This window comes from Emydura macquarii, unplaced genomic scaffold, assembly GCF_026122565.2.
Source record: "Emydura macquarii macquarii isolate MOO-44397 ecotype Brisbane River unplaced genomic scaffold, CSIRO-AGI_Emac_v2 contig_691, whole genome shotgun sequence".
In the NCBI taxonomy this organism is placed as follows: Eukaryota; Metazoa; Chordata; order Testudines; family Chelidae; genus Emydura; species Emydura macquarii.
This window is the reverse complement of record NW_027130828.1, coordinates 13,769,072-13,790,306: the sequence shown is the minus strand read 5'-3', so window position 1 is coordinate 13,790,306 and position 21,235 is coordinate 13,769,072. Positions and strand designations below refer to the sequence as shown.

General features: G+C 44.8%; 1 protein-coding gene across 1 annotated transcript in view; it reads right to left on the bottom strand.

Annotated features, from left to right (window-relative positions):
- BRINP1 (BMP/retinoic acid inducible neural specific 1) overlaps window positions 1-16,525 on the bottom strand; it is a 64,995-nt gene extending 48,470 nt beyond the window's left edge. The window contains exon 1 of the mRNA XM_067541624.1: window positions 16,308-16,525. Coding sequence (XP_067397725.1) covers window positions 16,308-16,525 — 218 coding nt within the window. The remainder of the gene's footprint in view (window positions 1-16,307) is intronic.
- Window positions 16,526-21,235: the final 4,710 nt, after the last annotated feature.

Here is a 21,235-nt window from a genome sequence, read left to right as displayed (position 1 = left end):
CACTGTGCTGGCTGCATGGTTTCTCTCTCTCTCTCTCTCTCTCTCTCTCTCCCATTCAGAAAGATAATAACATCTGTGAGTTCACAGGTAAGATAAAGAACCCACAAAGCAAGAGAGATTCCTTGTAGCTTTTCTGCAAAGGCAGACTGATTGATTGCAGATTGGAAGCAGCTCCAACTTTCCTTCCCAAATGAAAAATGAAGAGCTCTTAAAAACTGAATAAAATCTATCAGGCTAAGAGAAGGATTTCCACTAGCATAGACAGAAGAGGAGGCAGCACAGTGACTCTACACATTTCTACACGTGGTGGCTGATCCTTTACACTCCAGCCCCCCCTCCCGTACACACACCCCTACACTTTATGGTAACAAATCTGTGCCTTATCTATGACTTCGCTATAGCCATCACTGCAACGCTGCATACCATGGAGCAGCTCCACCAATGCACCATGGCCTCTTTGCACCAGCTAGGCTGGCTGGCGGAAGTGGACCATAGTCAGGCGTGAGCCCCCTCCTGGGGAATATCCCAGCTCACTGCTACCTCCAGAGCAGTTCTGGATGCAGAGAGATGGGCCAGGTGAGGTGACTTGAGAGCACTAGGGGGCTGTATGATTCTATGTCCCCCAATGGACGATGGGGGCCATTGCAACTAGGTGCAAATTAGGGTATCCCTAGCCCAGACTGGGGGCTGAACCTGGCCCTAGCAGTCACTGCGTTGGCTATTCCCCTTGTCCATGTGCTAGTACCTGTGCCAGAGGAGAGATGTGTCGGCTGTGCTGTAATACAGGGTGACCTCAAGGATAGAGAGTGCGCCCCTACTACTCCCTTTCAGGCGTACATTAATTGTGATAACCTATGATCACATCCACACATCCAAACAGAAACGCATTGCAACCAAAGCAATAAAAGGTGGAATTACGGGTAAACAATATCATAATTCAGGTGAGTGAAGCTGGCCAGAGCTGGCTTTCCCTCTTCTCCCCAACAGAGGGAGAAGAGAGATGCAACGGTTTAGGTCTTCCAGCCCTGGAGTTTATACTCAGGACCTAATGGGGCTAAGCGGTCCTGATTCCACCCAGTAGAAGGCAGCACACACATACACACTGGATGGGTTCATTGCTGGACTACAGCTCGAAAGCCTGGCACCTGGAAGATTTCAGATTCTGATTGTGTCTAGCGGGCTGGTCAGAGAATGACAATTTTGTTCCACGGTAGCTTTCAAGGTTTTGTCCTGCATTTTCATTCTGCACCGGAACAAAACCATTTCTGGGAATTGTCTCGAAACAGCTGTTTACAGCGCTCACTCGCTCTCTGACGCTGGTCAGATGTGACCAGAAAGCCCAGGTCTTCAGAACCATTCCCAAAGAAAACTTCCTTGGAACCAGTACATTTCTGCAAAAGGTTTTGGCTCTCACGAAACAGCGCGTTTTGACAAAATCTGATTCAGCTGAAAATGTTCCAACCAGTTGTAATGGTGGCAACATTGCAACAACTCTGCAGCCACCTAGAACTCCATGTCCCTCACCACGTCCAACTAGACCCTCACAGTGATGACAGTACACTGTCTTCCAAAGTACAGATCTCCTTTGCCTGTATGGGAGAATGTGCCTTTGCTGTTAGCAGTTATAGAGCCTCTGACACACAGCCGAGCAGTTCCTACTACGTTCTGTAGAGGGCAGTGGCCACATACATAATGAATCAGTTCGTAATTCCCACATCACCTTCCAAGACAGACCTGCCATTGCAGAAGATATGATCAGTAATGAGGATGGCTTCAAGAGGGAGATCCAGCAGCATGTTTAATAAAAGATATGATGAAGATATTTTAACTTTTAAACAATTGCCTCAAAATTGTTGCCCCAAGGAATGGAAACAATAAGTCCAATGCCTAGTGTAGATGGCAGATGTGTTCTTGCACCCATGGAAGGAACTGAAGACTCAGTGAGGTTGGCCCACCCATCCTGCAAGACCATGATACTGTGGGAGTTTATCCTTGCCATAACATTTCCACACTCTGGATCCCTCTCTTGTTATATGAGAATATCCAGAAAAAACTGATATGATTCACTTCCTGGACTCCTATCTCTGTGCTATCTCATGGGAAAATGTTCTTAGGTTTTATTTCTATGCACCAAGGGCAATATACGTTGTTCCCACTATCATAACATCTCCCGAACATAAATGAGTTTATAGTCACAAACACCCCTCTGTAGTAGAGATGTGTCATCCCCATTTTACAGATGGGGAACAGAGGCACAGGCTAGATTTGTCTTGCCGCAGACCAGAGAGGGAGTTATAACTGACCCAGAAGTTGAATCAAGATCTTCAGACTTTCAGTCCAGAGCCTTAGCCAGTCACAAGACCATCCTCCCTTCACTAGTATTCACACCCCCTGATTGTCACTTTGAATTTGCAGTAGGAACAAATCCCAAAAACTCAAAATGAAGTTTGTTACAGGAGTGTTCTTGTGTCTGTATATGTGTAAATAGTTAGACAATAGATAAGGTACTAGTAGATGAATCTCAGAAACATGTAGCATAGTTCCTGGGTTTTGCAGGACCTATAAAATTAGTTGTGAATGCAAATGGCTTCCTCTGTGCAGCTCTTCACATCACCTCTTTACAAAGCTTAGCCTCACCTGGTGTTCACTCAGGATCATGTACCAGCCTCGCATTCATCTGAAATTTGGAGAAGGTTCACTTGAATGATTGGTGTGACTTGCTTTGAGAGTTAGCTAGATGGCACTAGAATATTTTTATATGTTTCCATGATAATGTGACTGTTTGGAGCAAAAAAATATGGTAGATTGGAAGTTGCTAGAACAAATTAACGTTTAGTTATATGTCGAAGTTGTTCCATGGTTTGCTTTTCCGTGCACATTCGAGCAACTGAATTTAACTAGTACAAATACTTACAAAAAGGCTGCTTTTAAACGCCAAACATTACCAATATTATTATGATCAATATTATTGATGTTGTTACTTATATTATTTATATGAATATAACTTTATTTAATGTTTATGTTGCAGTAGCATCCAGAGACCTTGATAAAGATGAAGTCCCAACTGGATTAGGAGCTGTGGAAACACAGAGCGAAACAGTGCTATCTGAGACGTTTACAATTGCTATTGAATTGTATATTCGCGTGCAATATTCAAAATCTGGACTCTTTCCCGGCTTTGTTAGTTTATATAAATCATCCACTCAGGTAACAAAAATGGCACCATAAGCGTTAGAGCAGTATCACCAACATCAAGAGTTAAAAAATCATGGGATTAGTTTAAAATTCATGAGATTTTTAAAAGATTATATATTTTGGGGGTTTACTTGCCTCCTGCCTTTTTAACATTTAAAGGCCATATTTTCAAGTTTTTCTCTGCAACCATGAGGGCTAGAAACCTACTTCAAAAATAAAAAATCTGAGATTCTCACATGATCACAGCACTTCAGGTGCTGGCGCTTCCCAGAAAAACTCCAGGCATAATGATGTTCACAATAAAATTTCACGAGTTGGCCACATTGGTATAGTGAATCAACACAACACAAATTTCAAATATCCAATGCTGGCCTTTCATCGAGAGGGGAACACAACTGCAAAGAAATCGGAATGTTATTTTGCCTCCTGAATAACTGAGAATTTCACATTCTGCTCATGAACAACATGCAAGGAGTATATTACATTTGTTTCTGGATTATCCGTTCAGCTTTAACCAGGGATGAAACGAACAACCTCTTTCTCTTTCCCTGCACCTCCCCCTCACTCTCAACCCTGCAACACGTATTTCCCTCTCTCCATACAGCTCTCTTATTAGTGTTGATCAGACTATGAGTTTGGACTCCCGAAGGAGGACCCAGACATTTGGAGGGAAGTAAAAAGTAATGTTCTTTTAGGTATTGCTGAAGAGCTGGAAGCCAATACTGAAATATTTAATGCTGAATACTCAGCAGAGGGCCTCTCATTTGCTGAGCGGGAGGGAAGCAGTGAGATCGAAAAAAATGGGAACAGGCTGTGCTGGATGCGTGACTGAAAAACAACTGTCCACATTTACCTTCTCTCCCCAACCTAGGGTTGAATTGTGGTTGGTCTTTCCTTACAGCTCCGTGCAGTGGTGGGGGAGAGGGAAGGAGTCAGTGTAACCTATTGGTCCGTGTGTGTTTTGTGTCCTCTTCTGCGAGCTAGTCATAGCATTCGCTACACAACCTGGCTCTTTAGCTCAAACTGTAGCAGCTCCTGCTTTCAGCTCTGAAGACGCCGCTCTGATCCCCGGTGTGTTGATCAAGAGGGCGATTGTGACCTAAAGGAACCTTTCCCTTTCCCAAAAGTACTGCCCAGAATAGCACACTCTGAGCTTGAGGGAATCCAGGAGCTGGTACCTAGTTCCTCCCTGATCCTTCCTAAATGGGATGGCTGGGAGTAGGGTGAGCCACGACTCCATCATTTCTCTGACCCCTGATCAGCAGGGAGTGGGGGATCATGCTGTAGTTCCTCAAGGGGCATAACAAATCAACCCCCCTTCCTATGTAGCTAGGGAGTTCCAGGAGGTCGAATGCCTCCCAGCGTTTCACCTGGAGCTGTGCACCTCCACCTTGCCCCTCACAATGGCCTGTGCCTATTAGGTACACTTTAGCCTTTAAGAATTGATTAGGATCCAGGCGGAGATTGGACTCTCTAAATAATGACAAAGCATTAGCAGAAGTTGTATTGGCAAAGGCCTTTTGGCCCAGGACAGCAGTCTGAGAACCAGTTACAGCTGGGGAGGGGAGGCCTGGGAGGCCGAATGCTACGGCAAAGTTTGGGGAGCTGTGCAGTAAGGACTCCCCCCTGGGTTGACTGTGCTCCCAGAGGTAGCCAGACTTGGTGCGTTGCTCCAGGAGAGCTGATTGGCCACAGTCACACCACACTCCTCCAGATAGGGATGATATCAGCTGGAAGAAAAGGAGCCTGGTGTGTGAGTGAATCCACATGAAAGATGGGAAAGGCCTATTGGTACATGGAGTCCATTTCCTCCCCACTCCTGGTCAAGGCAGGATTGTTCCCTAAATCATATTCTTGAGTGCTTTGTCCAGAGTGGTTTTTAGTGACTTCCACATCTACCCTATTGCTGGGTATGTTTAGTTTGGAAAAGAGGAGTCTGAGGGACGGGGGCATGATATTGGTCTTCAAATACCTAAAAGGCTGCCATAAAAACAATGGAGAAATGTTGTTCTCTCTTTCCACAGAGGGCAGGACAAGAAACAAAAGGTTCAAACTACAGCATCGCGGATTTAGATTAACTCTTAGAAAAACTTCCTAACTGTCAGAGCAGTGGGACGATGGGACAGACGGCCTGGGGAGGTCGTGGAAGTTCTTTCACTGGTGGTTTCCAAAAGGAGGCTGGCTAGCCATGTCTCTCGGATGGTGTAGACACAACAAATCCTGCATCTCGGCAGGGCATTGGATTAGATGACCTGTGCGATCCCTTCTGACCCTTGCCTCTGTTAGAAAGGAAGCGTGGTTTTTCCCTTCAGTTTCCGTCCCAGCTCTTCAGCCTGTATTTTCATTGGCTTCATTCCCCACCCAGAGGAGTCACAGCCAGGCTGGTTAAAACAGTCCAGGGCCCTAGACGTGGGAGGTCAGCCAAGTGTGGACAAGTGGCGGCGGCTTGGCCCAGCACCAGCAGCGGCAGGAGTGGCAACAGAGCCCCTATTCCCCCACACAAGCAGCAGACGGGGGAGCATCCAGAACAGTTGGAGGCTTGGTCTGCTCTGGTGATGGGTTTGGGGCCAGGTGGCTTCCTCCCTGGTTCTAGAGGCTGCCGCTCCTCCCTCTGCAGACAGGCTCCGGACTGCACTGTCTGGGTCATGCTTTCACGCTTCCCTTTGCTGTCGCAAGCCCTAGACACACAGGGTTGGGTTTGTTTGTTGAACGGAAGCTCAGATTCCGATGTCATCCTAGAACTGTGGGAGTAGGGACCGTCGGCATGCACTCATTGTTTTCAATGGGACTCGGGCTTCTAAATCCATCGGGCACTTTTTGTCAACCCCACCCCTGTACTCAGGCCCTATTCACAGCTGCCTTAGTTTATTCCCGGCCATGAGGAATGCCTAACAAGAGAAAGCAGGAGCAGGTCAAGGAAGAAGAGGATTTCCCAGGCTGGATAAAGATGGGGTAATCACTTCTCCATCAAACAGTGTGGTTGGAGCCTCAACCAGGACAGCTGCAAGGGCCTAGCATCCCCCTGCAGTCTGCTCTGCACTGCAGTCTGATTCCATACCAGGCAGGCTCAGGGAATGCAGATGTGCTGAGATCTGTCAGCTCTGACTTTTCCTCCTCCGTCAACACTTCTCACCTGATGGGAGAAGTTATTTAACCAACAGAAATGACTCCCTCGTGAAGTCGGCCTCGTTGCAGCTTCCTGTAAATATTTTATTGTGAATGACTGTGTCGGGCTGGAACTCTGCGAAGCGAGATGTATGGGAAATCGTCTCTGAGGGCTGGAGAGAGAGAGATGCCCGTGTGCGATCAGTTACAGAGCATGGTCATTGACTAAGAGAGGCCCTGAAGCGTGATCCTGGCACACAATACTTGGCGTCACGTGTGCCACTATCCAGAGGGGATAACACCTCTGCATCTGCCCACAGCAAAGCCCTGAAGAGATGCAGGTGACTGAATGCCATCCCCTGTGTGCAGTGTCAGGTCCTCCTATTGACACACGAATGCCATTGCACATAGAAGCACAGGCACTTCCTGCCCCGAAAGGGAACGTGTGATAATGCATCTCTCATTGCCTGCAAAGGAATCTCTGTCACCAGAGGCTCACCTAAATCCCTCTCCTTCCTGCTCTGTCTCCAGGGCATGCCGATTCCCTTATATCTTCTTATAATCATACTTTTTTCAGTAGACATGCCCTTGGTTTCTGACTGAACCTGTGGATCTGTAATGTGAGCATGGGAAATCAGTGTGGATGTCTCAGATTGTTGTTGCAGTGGGTTTTATCTTGCTTCATTGACAGAGGTCAGTGGGTAGTAGTCAGACAGAAAAAAGAAGTAAGGCTTGGAACACAAAAGAAAAAAATTATAGGAGGATCCAGAAATAGAAAAAAGCTCTAATAGATACAGTCATGGCAGCCCCCTATGCACTACTGGTGCAGAACCAAATTATTCCTTGCATCAAACATCTGATGACTCGGGTTTTTATTTTTACATAACTGCGTCCACAGAAATAAGCATCTGCCTGTTTGAAAAGTGGAATTAAAAGTCTACCCACAAGGTTGAGTGATAGCTTCTCCTTGGCTTTTTAACCTCAAAACTGATCCTAAGCCACTAGACCTCAGTCTGCCCACCTTCCGAATTCTGTGATGAGCATGGAAGGCCCAGCTCAGTGCCGGAGAGGTCCATTGGGGAGCAGTGCGGAGGGGATGGTTGGTGGAACACTGTGAATAATCCCAGAACTCGATGCACGTAGAGGAGCGTGGATCCCTCCTCGCTCCATAAGAAAGGGCCTTGTGCAGGTGAGACATGAGAGATCACAGTGTGGAGAATTCCCTTCTAGGCCCAAGAGCATGAGGTGTCTCTGGGCAAAGGGTAGAGGGATTAAAACTGCTTTCCTATGCTCCTTCTGCCACGCTTCCTAAGACATGGTTTGAGCTGCAAAGTTCAAAGGAGGACCTGACCTTCCCCAGAGTTTGGAGAGATGTTTGGATCAAAGGCGTTAGCCTGGAATGATTTCTAAGTTTACTAATTTTCAGCGCAATTTATGCTTTCATCAGTCACCTCCCCTCAAGATTCTTAAAGATGAGGAGGGATGTCTGGTAACACAGCTGCCACTGATATTCTGAAACCCTTACTATCTAAATCTAATGCAGCCAGAACTGCTGTCCATCAAACCCAGACGAAGGCCAAACTTATTGGCTTTATGACCCAGCAACCATCAGGATTTTGCAGAGTATTAAACAGGCCCCAGCAAGACCCTCCGTCCCCCCCATCTCTGCCTTTCTTCTCCTTAGGCAAATATATTACAGGCTATCCATATGCATCGAGATGTATTATGCAGGGAATGTAACTATAGTGATCCCTGAACGGCATGAAGAATGAAGGTTGTGGGTAAACGAGTAACTACGTGATGTAATTGGCTGGCTGACACCAGTCTCCTGACTGTGTCATCTTTGCCAAGCTGCAGTATGAAAGTGGTGAGATGGGAATGTAAATTGCATCTCTCTCATAAAGTTGCGTAAACTTGTGTTAATGTCATTTTCAGATTAAGGTTTACATTGAGGAGAAGGCTGGAAGGTTTCATTGTTTACCCATGTTATGTAAATTGATTTAAATTCTTGGTTTACGCACATTTATTTACAAGGTGTTTACTGATTACAAACCAATGTACATCACTGGTTTACATGCATAATATAAACGACGTACATTTCATTTTTTTACATGCCGCGTTGTGCAGCATCCCATTGCTTATTCTACACAGAGTCAACAAGAACTTCCTTTCATCTCTTCTCCTTCAGTCCTTTAGCTGCTACATTACTGCTAAAAAATCGAACCTCCGACTCGGGACCATAAAAGATTATCAGTGTAAAGGAGACATCGAGTAAACCCCTCACAGGAAAACTTCCTTGCTGTCACGAGAATCGCAGAGCGACTAAAACACCACACCAAACCAAAGAATAAGCAATATAATGGTGTCCATCAGTTTATACCAGAGGAAAGAGTTTCCTGAATTCAATGGAGAGGAACCTTGATAATATTCCTTCAGATGTGATTGGCATCTAAGCTACTATAGTTGTACAGAAAGCTTGCTATGGGGTATGAGTGATAGACAGAGAGCCATTAAAATAAGGCATGGTTAGGGATATGAGTTCCAGGTTTCATCACAGAGGCAATAAAGAGACTACAACAAACTCCTAACCTATGAGAAGGCAGCGGGTTGTTTTCTAAACTACCGGTTTGGGGAGTGTCCATATTTTGTTTTTGTCCATATTTTGTTTTGGGGTCTAAGATCAATGTAAAGTCAATTTCCTTTCAACTTTTGAGAATTCTCACCAGAGTCTTGCACACCATGTTGTACTGTACTGGGCAAGGAGTTTATGAGATTGGGTAAATGATACAGGCTGCAGCCTAGAATGTGAAGAGGATAATTAGATATGGGAAGGGGCTGAGATAGGGTGAGTCGCCCATTACAGGCACCTCACTGGTAATGCTGATAAATGCTCCAAATGTAGAATGATGCTTTATCTTCTCTACAGCTTTCTTAGTGGGCAGAAATGCCACAGTTGCTTACGTGATAGGGAAGTTGCTAAGAAAGGTGACTGAATTGACGAGCATTATTTTGCAGACTGGCCTAGGGTGTGTATCTCCTCTACGGCATGCAGACTCTCTGCTCTGCAGTCTTTATTGACTCCTGCAAATCCAGATAGTTTGTGAATGAGAGTGAAAATGAAACCTAACAATGGCCTAGTGGCACTGGGAACGGGCACACTCTGAATGGGGAAGATTGTAGCTGTGGCTTTCGTTCTCTCTCTCTCTCACACACACACACAGACACACACACGCACACAAAACCCATTTCAGGAATTAGCGCTTGATTCTCATTTACACTCTGGCCTCTTTATACCTCTCTGGCAGCATGAAGGGAATAAAAGTGGGAGTATGTTACATTTATGCTCACTTTAAGGCCCCTTTGCATATCAAGGATGGTGTCAAGGGGCTTCAGTGCACACGTGAATCAAGCTCTCAGTGTGTGGCTAGAAAAAGGTGTTTATCCCTATGAATGGATATAGAGCAGACATCACACCCCTGCCACTGCTGGCCATGCACTTCATAAACCCATGCTCCAGGCAGCAAATTAAGGATAGAATTAATACTACCTCACGCGTATGGCACCAGTCACCCAAGGATCTCACATTGCTTTACAAAGTTGGGTATCATTAACCCTTTACCAGGTAAAGGATCAACAGCTGTGGGCAGTGAACGGGGGAACTCTGGTTTTAAAAGACCCGTGTTCTGTTAGCAAAGGCTATAGCAGGCTCATCAAGTTCTCTCTGTGGCCCAGCCACAACTGGATTGGGGCAGAGTTACATAGGGGTTTCATACAGATGGGGAAACTGAGTCAGAGGGAGGTGACTCACCCAAAATTACGCAGGGAGTCGACGAGTGTTCTGTTTGTTTGTGGTAGCACTCGTGATAAGCTAGAGACTTTCCCAACATATAAGGAGAGGCAGACAGCCCCTGTCCCAAGGAACCAACTGTCTGAAGATGGATGGACAGACAAGTAAACAGAGGTCAGGGAAGTGGAACGATAAGAAGTATTTTCTACACCTATAAAATAGCAAGATTCTCTGTAGGCAGCAGCACAGCAGAAGTGGGTCGTAAGAAAGACTTAGAGTAAAGGGGACAGAGCTTTGGGGATGGTCCAGAGATGTCAGACCATGCACAGATGAATAAAGGCACAGAGGGGATTGTTGGGGAGACTGACAAATGGGCTAACAAGGAGAAGAATATGAGCAGGGCAGGTGGCAGGGAGAAAAATGTGTAACTCAACCCAAAGGAGGATAAGATTGATACAGAGTCCTGAAGGAGGTGACCAATCATTTCAATTCGCTGCAATAGACAGGCAGACAGTGAAGGGATTCAACAAGAGGAGTGACATGAACAAATGAACAGGCCAGGAAGATGACAATGGCAAAACGGTGAACAAAACTCAGGTCTGTGGACTCCTTGTCCTTTTCCTCTAACCACAGGCATGCACTGATCAAAATGGAACCGAGTGGGGTGGCTAACATTAGCTATATCAATTCCCATAGAATTTCAGAGTTGTTGAGCACCCACTCCAAGGGATTTTTCAGGTACCTTTTACCCAGTGCAAAGGGGTCAGAATGGGGATGAAGATCTCATTCTCAGAGCCCATCCCAGGGTAACAGCTAAACTGTCTGATGAGCTATAGAATGTCACAGATACACTGACAGTCTACCTACCATCGATACATCTTATTAGTGTTATAATATCAGTGTAATACCAGAGCTGGTTGAAATTTTGATCATATTTCATATTGAGAGCATTTATAAAGAGTATATAAAGGGTTAATACATTATTCATAGATATTTTGGTGGTTAGTTGATTGTTATAGAATCTACATATTGCTTATAACCCTGCTTTATATCCATATATAACACCTTCTGCGGATGTGCCTATAACCATCTCTCACACACACATTAGTGTCTGCAAATGCATATGGCATCTATTAATCGTTCATTAACTCTTTATACACTATTCAAAATCATACTCTGCATATAAAGGAAGCAGAAATATTTACATTTAAAAACATGAGTTTTGTAATTTGAACAAAAATTAGAAATTATTTTTGCAAATTTATTTCTGATTTTTTTTTTTTGGCTTTCGTCCTCCCAACCAGCTCCAATTAATCTCTATGTTCATTGTAACCCACAACTTCTTCTGCTTCTCTTCTTTTATATACTTGGAGCCATCTTCGTAACTAGCTTATGTAACAAAAGAGCTTTGAACTGTCACCCATTTAATTTGTCTTTGTTTATTGTACAGGGACGTATGTGATTTTAAGAGATGATGAAGTGTCTAGAGGTTGGAATGGACACATTTTTTTCTTTTTTCTTTAGGAACTGAAATACATAAATGCACTTGGAAAGTCCACTTTTCCTCTCCCAATTATACCCTCAGCTTCCCTATCAAGCCAGTCCATTATTAGCCGCTCAGTAAAAAAATGATTCTTTGTTTCTCTATAGCACTGCACTTCCAAAGAGCTCAGAACATTTTACAGACATTAATTAATTAAACCTCAGAATGGCTCGGGGAAATAGGCAAGTATTGTTATCTCCATTCTACAGATGTGGAAACTGAGGCATAGAGCTGTGACGTGACTTGCCCAAGGCCACACGATGAGTCCATGGCAGAACCACAAACAGAACTCCAATTTCTCTTATTCCTGAGCTATAGCCATTAAACTGTGCTCCCAGTACTGTGTGTCCTTCCACCAAGATGACCATACAGGCAGCCCACAAGCCAGCATCCAGTAACGCCAGCCCATCCACATTAACACAGCTCATATGACAATCATCAGTGCAGAACTTTCCATCCTCAACCCCACCATAAAATAGCCTCATTACCATGAGCTGAGTCTGAAAAATGCTTATTCTTCACATCTTGGCTCTATCCATACTGTCCATGACCCAACACTTGTTAGAAAACAGCTCTCCATGTCTTCTCTCTACCTCTCCAGAACAAATGTGAGATACAAACCTAAACTAAGAGTTACAAGCAAAATAATCATTTCAGGGTTCTAGGGAAATGACCCTAAAATCCTGTAGAATATAATAAAGAGAGGGATCCGTTCTATCAACCTATAGAATGAAACAGAATTATATCTCCAAGGTAGAATTCTAGAGGCTGGTTTAAATGTTCTATGGAAAGAATATCAATGGCTTATTCTGTCCCATAGGAATTTTGCAGAAGGCAAAGAGTTCTTTTGCATTGGATGCCTTTGCCAACTGGAGGAAGGCACTTGGCCTGCTGGTAAATGTCTGAGCTTCAGCCGTGGCAGGAAAGGGGAGAACAAGGGGTTGTTTTTTGTAAGGCTGACTGCAAACACTAGAAAATCCTGTGTTTTTGCTTTGTGTTGCTGCGTAACATTGGCAGTGGCTTTATCTCTAAGGGTTTTCAATGCAAATGATACGGTTCTAATGTGCTGTGTCCATGTTTCCGCACAGCAAGACACCCGGGGGAAATCACCACTAAACAAGTTACAGTGTTCCAATTAGGGACGGGTGAGCTCTTTTTGCCTAATTTCACACCCACTCGAAATTCATGGGTCGGAATGGCTGACTCGAATTCTAGTGTCATCGGGCTTTGGAGATGCTGTGGGAAAAGGAGCAGAGATGGCAAAACACATGGAAAAACCAAGTAAAGAAAAGGCACAGAGACTGAGCAACAAACACAGAGAGTCTGTGAAACAAAGCGCAGAGCGAAAACACCAGTGAAAACGCAACACTCCATATTTGGGGCACACCCATGTGCTACACCAGCTTCTAAGGGAGGCTTTGCTATCCGTAATGCAGAGCACTAGCTAGACAAATCTGAGGAGTGATAGAGAATCACCCTTTAGGAGGAAACTTGTCTTTAAACAGGAATTAAATGGTTTGTGGAATCCAGCTTGCTTTGCAAACCTTTGCAGTAGTTTGTGCAGCCCACCAAATGAAATCCCCCCGCCCCCAATTCCAACAAAGCACTGTGCTCTGGATGCTTTGAGGACCATGAGCCCAGTTTTCAGCTAGTAAAAAATGGCATAGCTCCATGGACTTTAAAAGGGCCACGCTGACTTATATCAGCTGAGGATCGGGAAAAAAGGACTCAGCACCCACAATTGGAACCAGATTTTTAAAAAGGCCGCACTACCCCATTGAACACCTACATAAAGCACTTTGGTCCTGCTCTATTTAAATCAATGGGAGATTGGTTTTGGTTTGGTTTTGGTTTTCTTCCAAGTGACTTGAGCAGGATCAAGGCCGAGGGGAGCAGATCTGTAAAAGGCAGCAGCTCCGGTTGTGACACCCATGCCTGAATTTTCAAAAGCACTCAGCTTCCTTAGAGGCACCTAACCTAAACCAGAGACCTAAAGCAGAACTCCAGAGCTCAGTGTCCAGCATTCTGTATTGTGATTTACTGTTATTGCTCATCCACAACTCCAGCTCTTCCACGTCCTTTCTTGACTCACACCTTCCAGCTACCTCCATTGTCCATAACCTTGGCATTTTCCTCTGCCTCTGAACTCTCTGACTCATCTCACATTGTCTCTATCTTGTGAATCATGACATCATCCCACCTCTCTAGATTCCAGTGTGTGCAGAATGTACTGCTCACCTCCTCACATGTACAAAGAAGCAGGACCATAGCATCCCCATCCTTGGGATACTACTGTGACAGATGCCTTAGAAACATCACAGACAAACAGATCCGTTACTGATTCTCCTCTTCATTTTAGGGTCTGGTTTGAAACTGCTTTCAGCTTTCTTAATCCTTTCTGGATTTGTTGGGGTATAGCATACAGATTCTATTTCTCTAGCTACTCTCCCCCCTGCCACTTCTAACCAACTCATTCTCACAATCTCACTGCTTTTGGTGTGAGAACCTTCTTCTCCGCAGTCTGCCATCTGCAACAACTTCCTAGTCTCTCGCGATTCCTCAATGAATTTCCATCTCATTTCATACTTCATTTAAAAACATAACTTGTATCCCTTCTGTAGATGCCTCTTAATACCTCCCTTTATTAACCCCATTGTTTAACTCCACAAAGTGTTGTGTGGATAAAATCTGTGTGGAAAGACGGCATATAATGTAATGTCGGAATGCGTTGCATGTTTCTCCCTCCTTGTCTATGTTTATTTTATTGTGGGTGTTCACTGATCTATGCTTTATGCATATGCGTATACGTACATGGGGGTGTTTGAATACATGCATCACGCACACAGTGGGAGGCATGCTCCGTCCCACCATGGCCCCTGTATAGCACTAGGGGGCGTACAGGGCCCCATTAGCTGGCTGGGGAGAGTTCTCCTGGCGCACACTGCATAGAGCAACCATGGGCAGCCTTGCACAGTTCCCCTTGCAGCCCCTGATCTATGCCAGGGTGCTGAGTGTGTCCCAGGAGCAGAAATGGAGTCCCTGCAACATACGTGCACTCTCTGCTGCTACGGGATGTGGAGCCCTTGGGGGAAAAGGGGCAGCAAAAACCAAAGTAGCAGGGGGATGCGTCTTCCCTCAGAGGCACCCATTAATGGGGAAGACAGAACAATGTCTGCAAACCCCCTTAGCCCCTCACCAGCCTGTAGGCTATGCTTTTCCCTGCTATACCCTCCTGGAGCCACAGTGGACAATCTCAGCCAGTATATTGTGGGGTTACTCTACATCTGCAGGTGCCTCTGGAATTGTGCCTCCTAAGAAACATTGTGTGTGGGCACACTGTCTTTTCTGGGGTGTTTTTTTATTGTGTGAGTGCAATGAGCTATCTTCCTGCCTGTGTTACATTCCTACCTATCTGTTTGCACTGGCACGTTGATAAGTGTCTTATGCAATCATATACTGGAGCCTATGCACATATGGAGGTATGCACATGTGTATAGGAGCACTGCCAGTGCCCGCAAATTTATCACACTATTTGGTGTTTTTTTCCCAAAAGCCTCAGCTTCTGTAAGCAAGAGATGGCAGAAGAATCTCAGTTTCCGTTAACACAAATAAGGTTTTTGTTCTTGTGTTTTCAGAGACAAGGTTGAAAACATGAAGTGAATGAAGCCTAAAGGCTCAGAAAGCAGAAGGCAAATAAAAAGAACCCACCACTTATTATTTCTGTTTTTTTAAAAAAAAAAAGCCTCATGATTTTTAAGCCAATCTCATGATTGTCATTTGGGGAGTGCTGCTGACTTCTTTTTGGACTGCTCAGGGTGCATAGTACTTCTAGAGATAAATATTAGTGTATGAATATAGTTGTGTGAAAACTGGCATGGTGGTATGTTTCTGCACTAGGTATACGTAAGCATGACTCAATGTGGGAGATGGACTAAATCAGTGGTTCTCAACTTGTGGTCCGTGAACCGCTGGCGGCCCACAGACTATGTCTAAGGAGTCTGCGAAAGGTTGTTGTTACTATAGAACAGTGGTTTTCAACCTGTGGTCTATGGACCCCTGGGGGTCCGCAGACTATGTCCAAGATTTCCAAAGGGGTCCACACCTTCATGTGAAATTTTTTAGCGGTCCGCAAATGAAAAAATGTTGAAAACCACTGGACTAGATGTCTTCTTGAGGTCACTTCTATCCCTACATTGCTACGATTGTACATATTGGTATGTCAGCTTGTGAATGTATGTATTGTAGGCAGATGATGGGCATGCGGAGCGATTTTTATTCACGTTTGCGTGCTCAGAGGTAGATGCATTTTGATGTGCTTATTTGTGCATCCATGTATTTAATCTTTGCCCATATATGACACATTCCCTTGCACATCTGACAGGTTCTCCCCTGAGCTCCGATCTGTCTGTCTACCTTGGTTTTATGTTGTGCTAGTCACCATGGTACCCATGCACCTTCATCGCTTATGTCAGAGCTTTGCATCTACTGTAAATCTGCGTCTTTCAAGCACTTGTCATTGTTAATGAAAGGCATCAGATAGTCAAGAAGCACGCCCTGGCTGAATGAAGATATTGGCTGTTCTCAGCCAATGACCACCAACTACCGTGACTGTAAGAGTGACCCCTCAGAGTTTCCCACTGGCTGCAGAGCTATGAGCTCTGTAGGAAGCCAACATACCTGTATATTTTATATCTGGTTGTAAATCCTTGACGATGTCTTTCCACAAAGGATAAGTAGCTCCGTGAGTGGTGGAAAGGCCCCCTGTCCGAAATAAGCCAATCAAATTCCTTGGAGACATGTTGGTTGGTAACAGCTGGTTCCTGGTGGGAGGGCTGTACTATTATATGGTCCCATATAAACAGGAAGTAGAGGAACTCAACAAGCCTCCAGTTCATGCTTTTCTGTCTGCCTTTTTCCTCTCATTCTTGCTCCATTCTGTGGAGTCCTGTGGAGGAAGAGAGGAAGGGAGGGGAGGAGGAAATAAAGAGAGGGAGAGGAGAAAGAGAGCAAGAACAGAGGAAAGTAGTAGAAGGTAAAAAAGAGAGAGGAGAAAGAGAGAGAAAAATGGTTAAAAAAATGTAATCACAGAGAAGTGTTTTCTTGTTAATTATTTCAAATATTTGGCACAACATGAAAAGAAACTTAAAACCAGGTTAAAAATGCCCTTGGTCTATTTGTATCGTGGTTCAGGGTGTCTGACTGTATTTCACTGTTTGATATGTATATCCATGGGGTTTTTATCCCTTCTCTGAGAGCATGCATTCCCCTGTGAAGCAGTGAGGTCATGACCCAAGTGAACTGCACCCCGACTCCCAGTTACTTCACTCGGGGAAGTTCTCTGCAATGCCACAAAGGTGAGAGGAGGCCGGATGCGCAAGGTGGCTGCACCCTGGGCTTCAATTACGTGTCTAGCATCCCTTTAATGCTGTGCCAGATAAATGTGTCTTCTGCTTTCATGTATCTCCGATGATCTGTAATCCATACTCCATGCAATCTGAGTAATCTAGAAAGACCTGGCTCTTGCTTTAAACTGGTGCCAAAAAAAAAAAGAAATAAAATAATAATTATCCAATTTTCAGAGGCAAAAAAAAAAAAAAAAAATCCTGCAGAACTTTGAAGGATAAAGAGCACACCAGACAGCTGGCTTGACAGGATAGGCCTGTGAGGAATGGGACAAATGAACAATTGTTTTGTTATTTGTATTGAAGTAGCACCTAGTGGCTCCAACTAAGGTCAAGGCCCCACTGTGCTAGGCACTGCACATGCATATAGTAAGGGACAGCTCTGCTCTGAAGAGCATGAAGTGTAGGCGAGACAGAATGAATTGGGAGGGGAAACAGAGGCACAAGGGGATGAAGTGACTTGCCAAGGTCCCACAGCAGGTCAGTGGCAGAGCTTCCAACTCCCATTCCAGTGCCTTTGTCATTAGATCATGCTACCTCCCCACTCACAGCATGGGCGCTAGGCCCCCTACTGGGTGATGCTTTGCTTTACATTGATGGAAGGTGAATGGGGTTACTAGCCACACTGCAGGGATGGTCCTTACCCTTCTGTTTTGTGACAAAGATACACGGGAGAAGGTCCCAGATTGTATTAATGATCTATTCACCACTGACCATGTGGTCTCGTCTAAATTCCACATGTAAAAGGTTTGGTTGGAAGAGGGATGTGTACACCATACATTTACAGCTCCCAGAGCGTGTGTGTGTGTGTGTGTGTGTGTGTGTGTGTGTGTGTGTGTGTGTCTGTGTCAGAGAGAGAAAGAGAGAGAGAGAGAGAGATCCAAAGTGCCTGTGTTTGCGTCAGTATGGATGTATGTCATCAAAAGGTCCTATGTGAGAGTGAGATGAAGTGACAGCATGTGATTGTGACCCTGCATGTGTTTGCACGGGTAAATCAGAATACAGAGTGTGACTGGGTGTCGGTGGTGGGATAGTGTGTGACGGGAGTATGCGGGAGTCCGCAGGAGTGCACAGCATGTGTTTGTGCTGCTGCAAGCGAGTTCGGTGGCACTTCAGAAAGCAAAAACAGTGTGTGTAACCTGTTTAAAAAGTTGTGTTGAACGATTCCCGACCAGGGCAAGTGACACCAAATGAAAAAGGAAAGAATTCAATATATGAGATGCAATGAATGTCATCCTAGAATAATCCCCGCTGGCTTTCTCCACTGGACAGTTTTGAATCTTCCTCCAGTTCCTGTGGGGGAATATTACAATTAATAGTATTGTGGTTGCGCAGAGAGGTCCTAAGTGAGGAGGAAGGATGGTCTGTTGGTAAAGTCACTGCACTGGAGACCTACCATCAATTCCTGTCTCTATCACTGACTCGATGCGTGACCTGAGGAAGGTCACTTTACCTACTCCATGCCCCAATTCCTCATCTGCAGAATGGGATAAATCTTCCCTACCTCAGAAAGGTATTGTGTTGGAAGCACTTCAATACTACAGTCATGAGCTCCATAGCGGTGACTAGAGAAATAGTGTTGGGCTTTGTACAAACAAATAGCAACAGACAGTCCACGTGCTAAAGCTTGCAGTCGACAAGCCAATCAAAGGGTGGAAGAGGAGACACAGGCACAAGTTGAAAGGCAAAGTGACTAAAGGTCATACAGAATCATAGAATCACAGAGTATAGAACATTAGGATTGGAAGGGACCTCAGGAGGTCATCTAGTCCAACCCCCTGCTCAAAGCAGGGTCAATTCCAATTAAATCATCCCAGCCAGGGCTTTGTCAAGCCAGGCCTTAAAAACCTCTAAGGATGGAGATTCCACCGCCTCCCTAGGTAACCCATTCCAGTGCTTCACCACCTTCCTAGTGAAAAAGTGTTTCCTAATATCCAACCTAGATCTCCCTCACTGCAACTTGAGACCATTGCTCCTTGTTCTGTCATCTGCCACCACTGAGAACAGCCTAGCTCCATCCTCCCTGGAATCCCTCTTCAAGTAGTTGGGGGTTGCTTTCAAATCACCTCTCATTCTTCTCTTCTGCAGACTAAACAAGTCCACTTCCCTCAGCCGCTCCTCATAAGTCATGTGTTCCAGCTCCCTAATCATTTTGTTGCCCTCTGCTGGACTCTCTCCAATTTCTCCACATCCTTTCAGTAGTGGGAAGTCCAAACTGGACACAGTACTCCAAATGTGGCCTCACCAGTGCCAAATAGGGAGGAATAATCCCTTCCCCTGATCAGCTGGCAATGCTCTTACTAATTCAACCCAATATGCCATTAGCCTTCTTGGCAATAAGGGCACACTGTTGACTCATATCCAGCTTCTTGTCCTTTTCTGAAGAATTGCTAGCTAGTTGGTCCCCAGTCTGTAGCAGTGCATGGGATTCTTCTGCCCTAAGTGCAAGACTCTGCGCTTGTCCTTGTTCAACCCCATCAAATTTCTTTTGGTCCAATCCTCTAATTTGTCTAGGTCACTCTGTATCCTCTCCCTACCCTCCACTGTATCTACCACTCCTCCCAGCTTAGTGTTATCTGCAAATTTGCTGAGGGTGCAATCCACCTTATCCTCCAGGTCATTAATGAAGACGATGAACAAAACTGACACAGGACTGATCCTTGGGGCACTCGACTTGTTACCGGCTGCCAACTGGACATCAAGCCATTGATCACTGCCTATTGAACTCGAAGGTCAATGACACCACTAGGACCAGAACCCAAGTCTCACTGACCACTATCCTCCCAGCTAGACCATACTGCTGCTCAATATTATGGTTATACTTAACATGTGTAATCTTCCAAACACTTTCCACACAGCTCAGGACACTCCTGTCGGGTAGCTGTGTATGGGGAAATCAAGGCAGACAGAGAAAGAGAGGTGGGGGTAGGGAGAAGCAACAGAGCTAGCAAAGACAGTTGGGTACAGTCTTTGGTTAGGCAGGTATGTAGATGTGTATAAAAATGGAAAAAGACAGGTTTAAATAAAATATCATGGAAACACTACAGGCAGAGGTTTAATAGAAAAACATAAATAGGTTACAATAAATAGGCAGAAACGATAGAAATTAATAAACAGAATGTAGGAAGTGATTAAAAAAAGATTGTAATAATAATACAGGCCCAACGGGACGTATTTTGTACCGCTTCATACCATGGTTCAGCGGTTATCCTTGTAACGTGTGTTCTACTTTCTTCCTCTCTCCCATCTTCCTTTTTCCTGTCATGTCCCAGAATGTCAATAGAGCTGGCTGAAAATTTTAAATTCAAATTTTCCATTTAAAAAATTCATTATTTTTTCAAAATTTGAATAAAAATGGCAAAATCTTGTTGTTTTTTTTCCTTCCAAAAATAATCCTCTCTTCCTTTTGCTTAACTCTTTGTAAGTGCTCTGAGGCAGAGATCACGGTTTCCTAGATGTTTCTATAGCACCAGGTACAGTGGGGCCCTGATCCTCACTGGCTGCTTTGGTCTCTGGACACAGTAGTAATAAATAGCAAGAATAAAGAGAGATGAACAACTTGCCCAGTGCCATAGAGGGAGTAAGTGTTTGAGGCTGGATGAGAAGAACTCATATGTTCTTAGGTATCTTCTGACCATGGTTCCAGAACCGGGATAGAACACAGGTTGAGCGCCGAACTTCTAGTCATCTGTTCAGTCCTTACCTCTGTTTCTCAGAGTATGAACACAAACGGTTTCGCTTCCTCCACATAATGCAAAGTTATAAGTTCACTCTCCTTCTCCATCAGATAAGCATCAGCATCTGTCTCCAATAATGATCAGCTGTACTGCACACATATCCCTGTTTGGTTATTAAACCCCTCAGTAACTACCTCCTTTGTCAGCTTCCCTGGATCAGTTCTCCTTTGAACACTCTTCTTTCTATTGAATTCCTGCTGTGAAGGGAGAATGGGCTTTTTGTATTAAGGTGAAGTGATATCTGACCTCCAATCCCAGTTCAAGTCCTTTGGGGAATGAATGGAACAGTCCTCAGTCAAAGCACCAATCTATTCTCTCCGATGCGGAGTTGCACGGTATTTTGATTGTCTCTGTTCACATCAGACCAAAGACAGGAACACACAGACAATGAGTATCTGCCCTCCACCATGTTCATTAAGCTCAGGATTGGGGTAAGAATGAAAAGAGCTTGGGTGATTCCTAACCC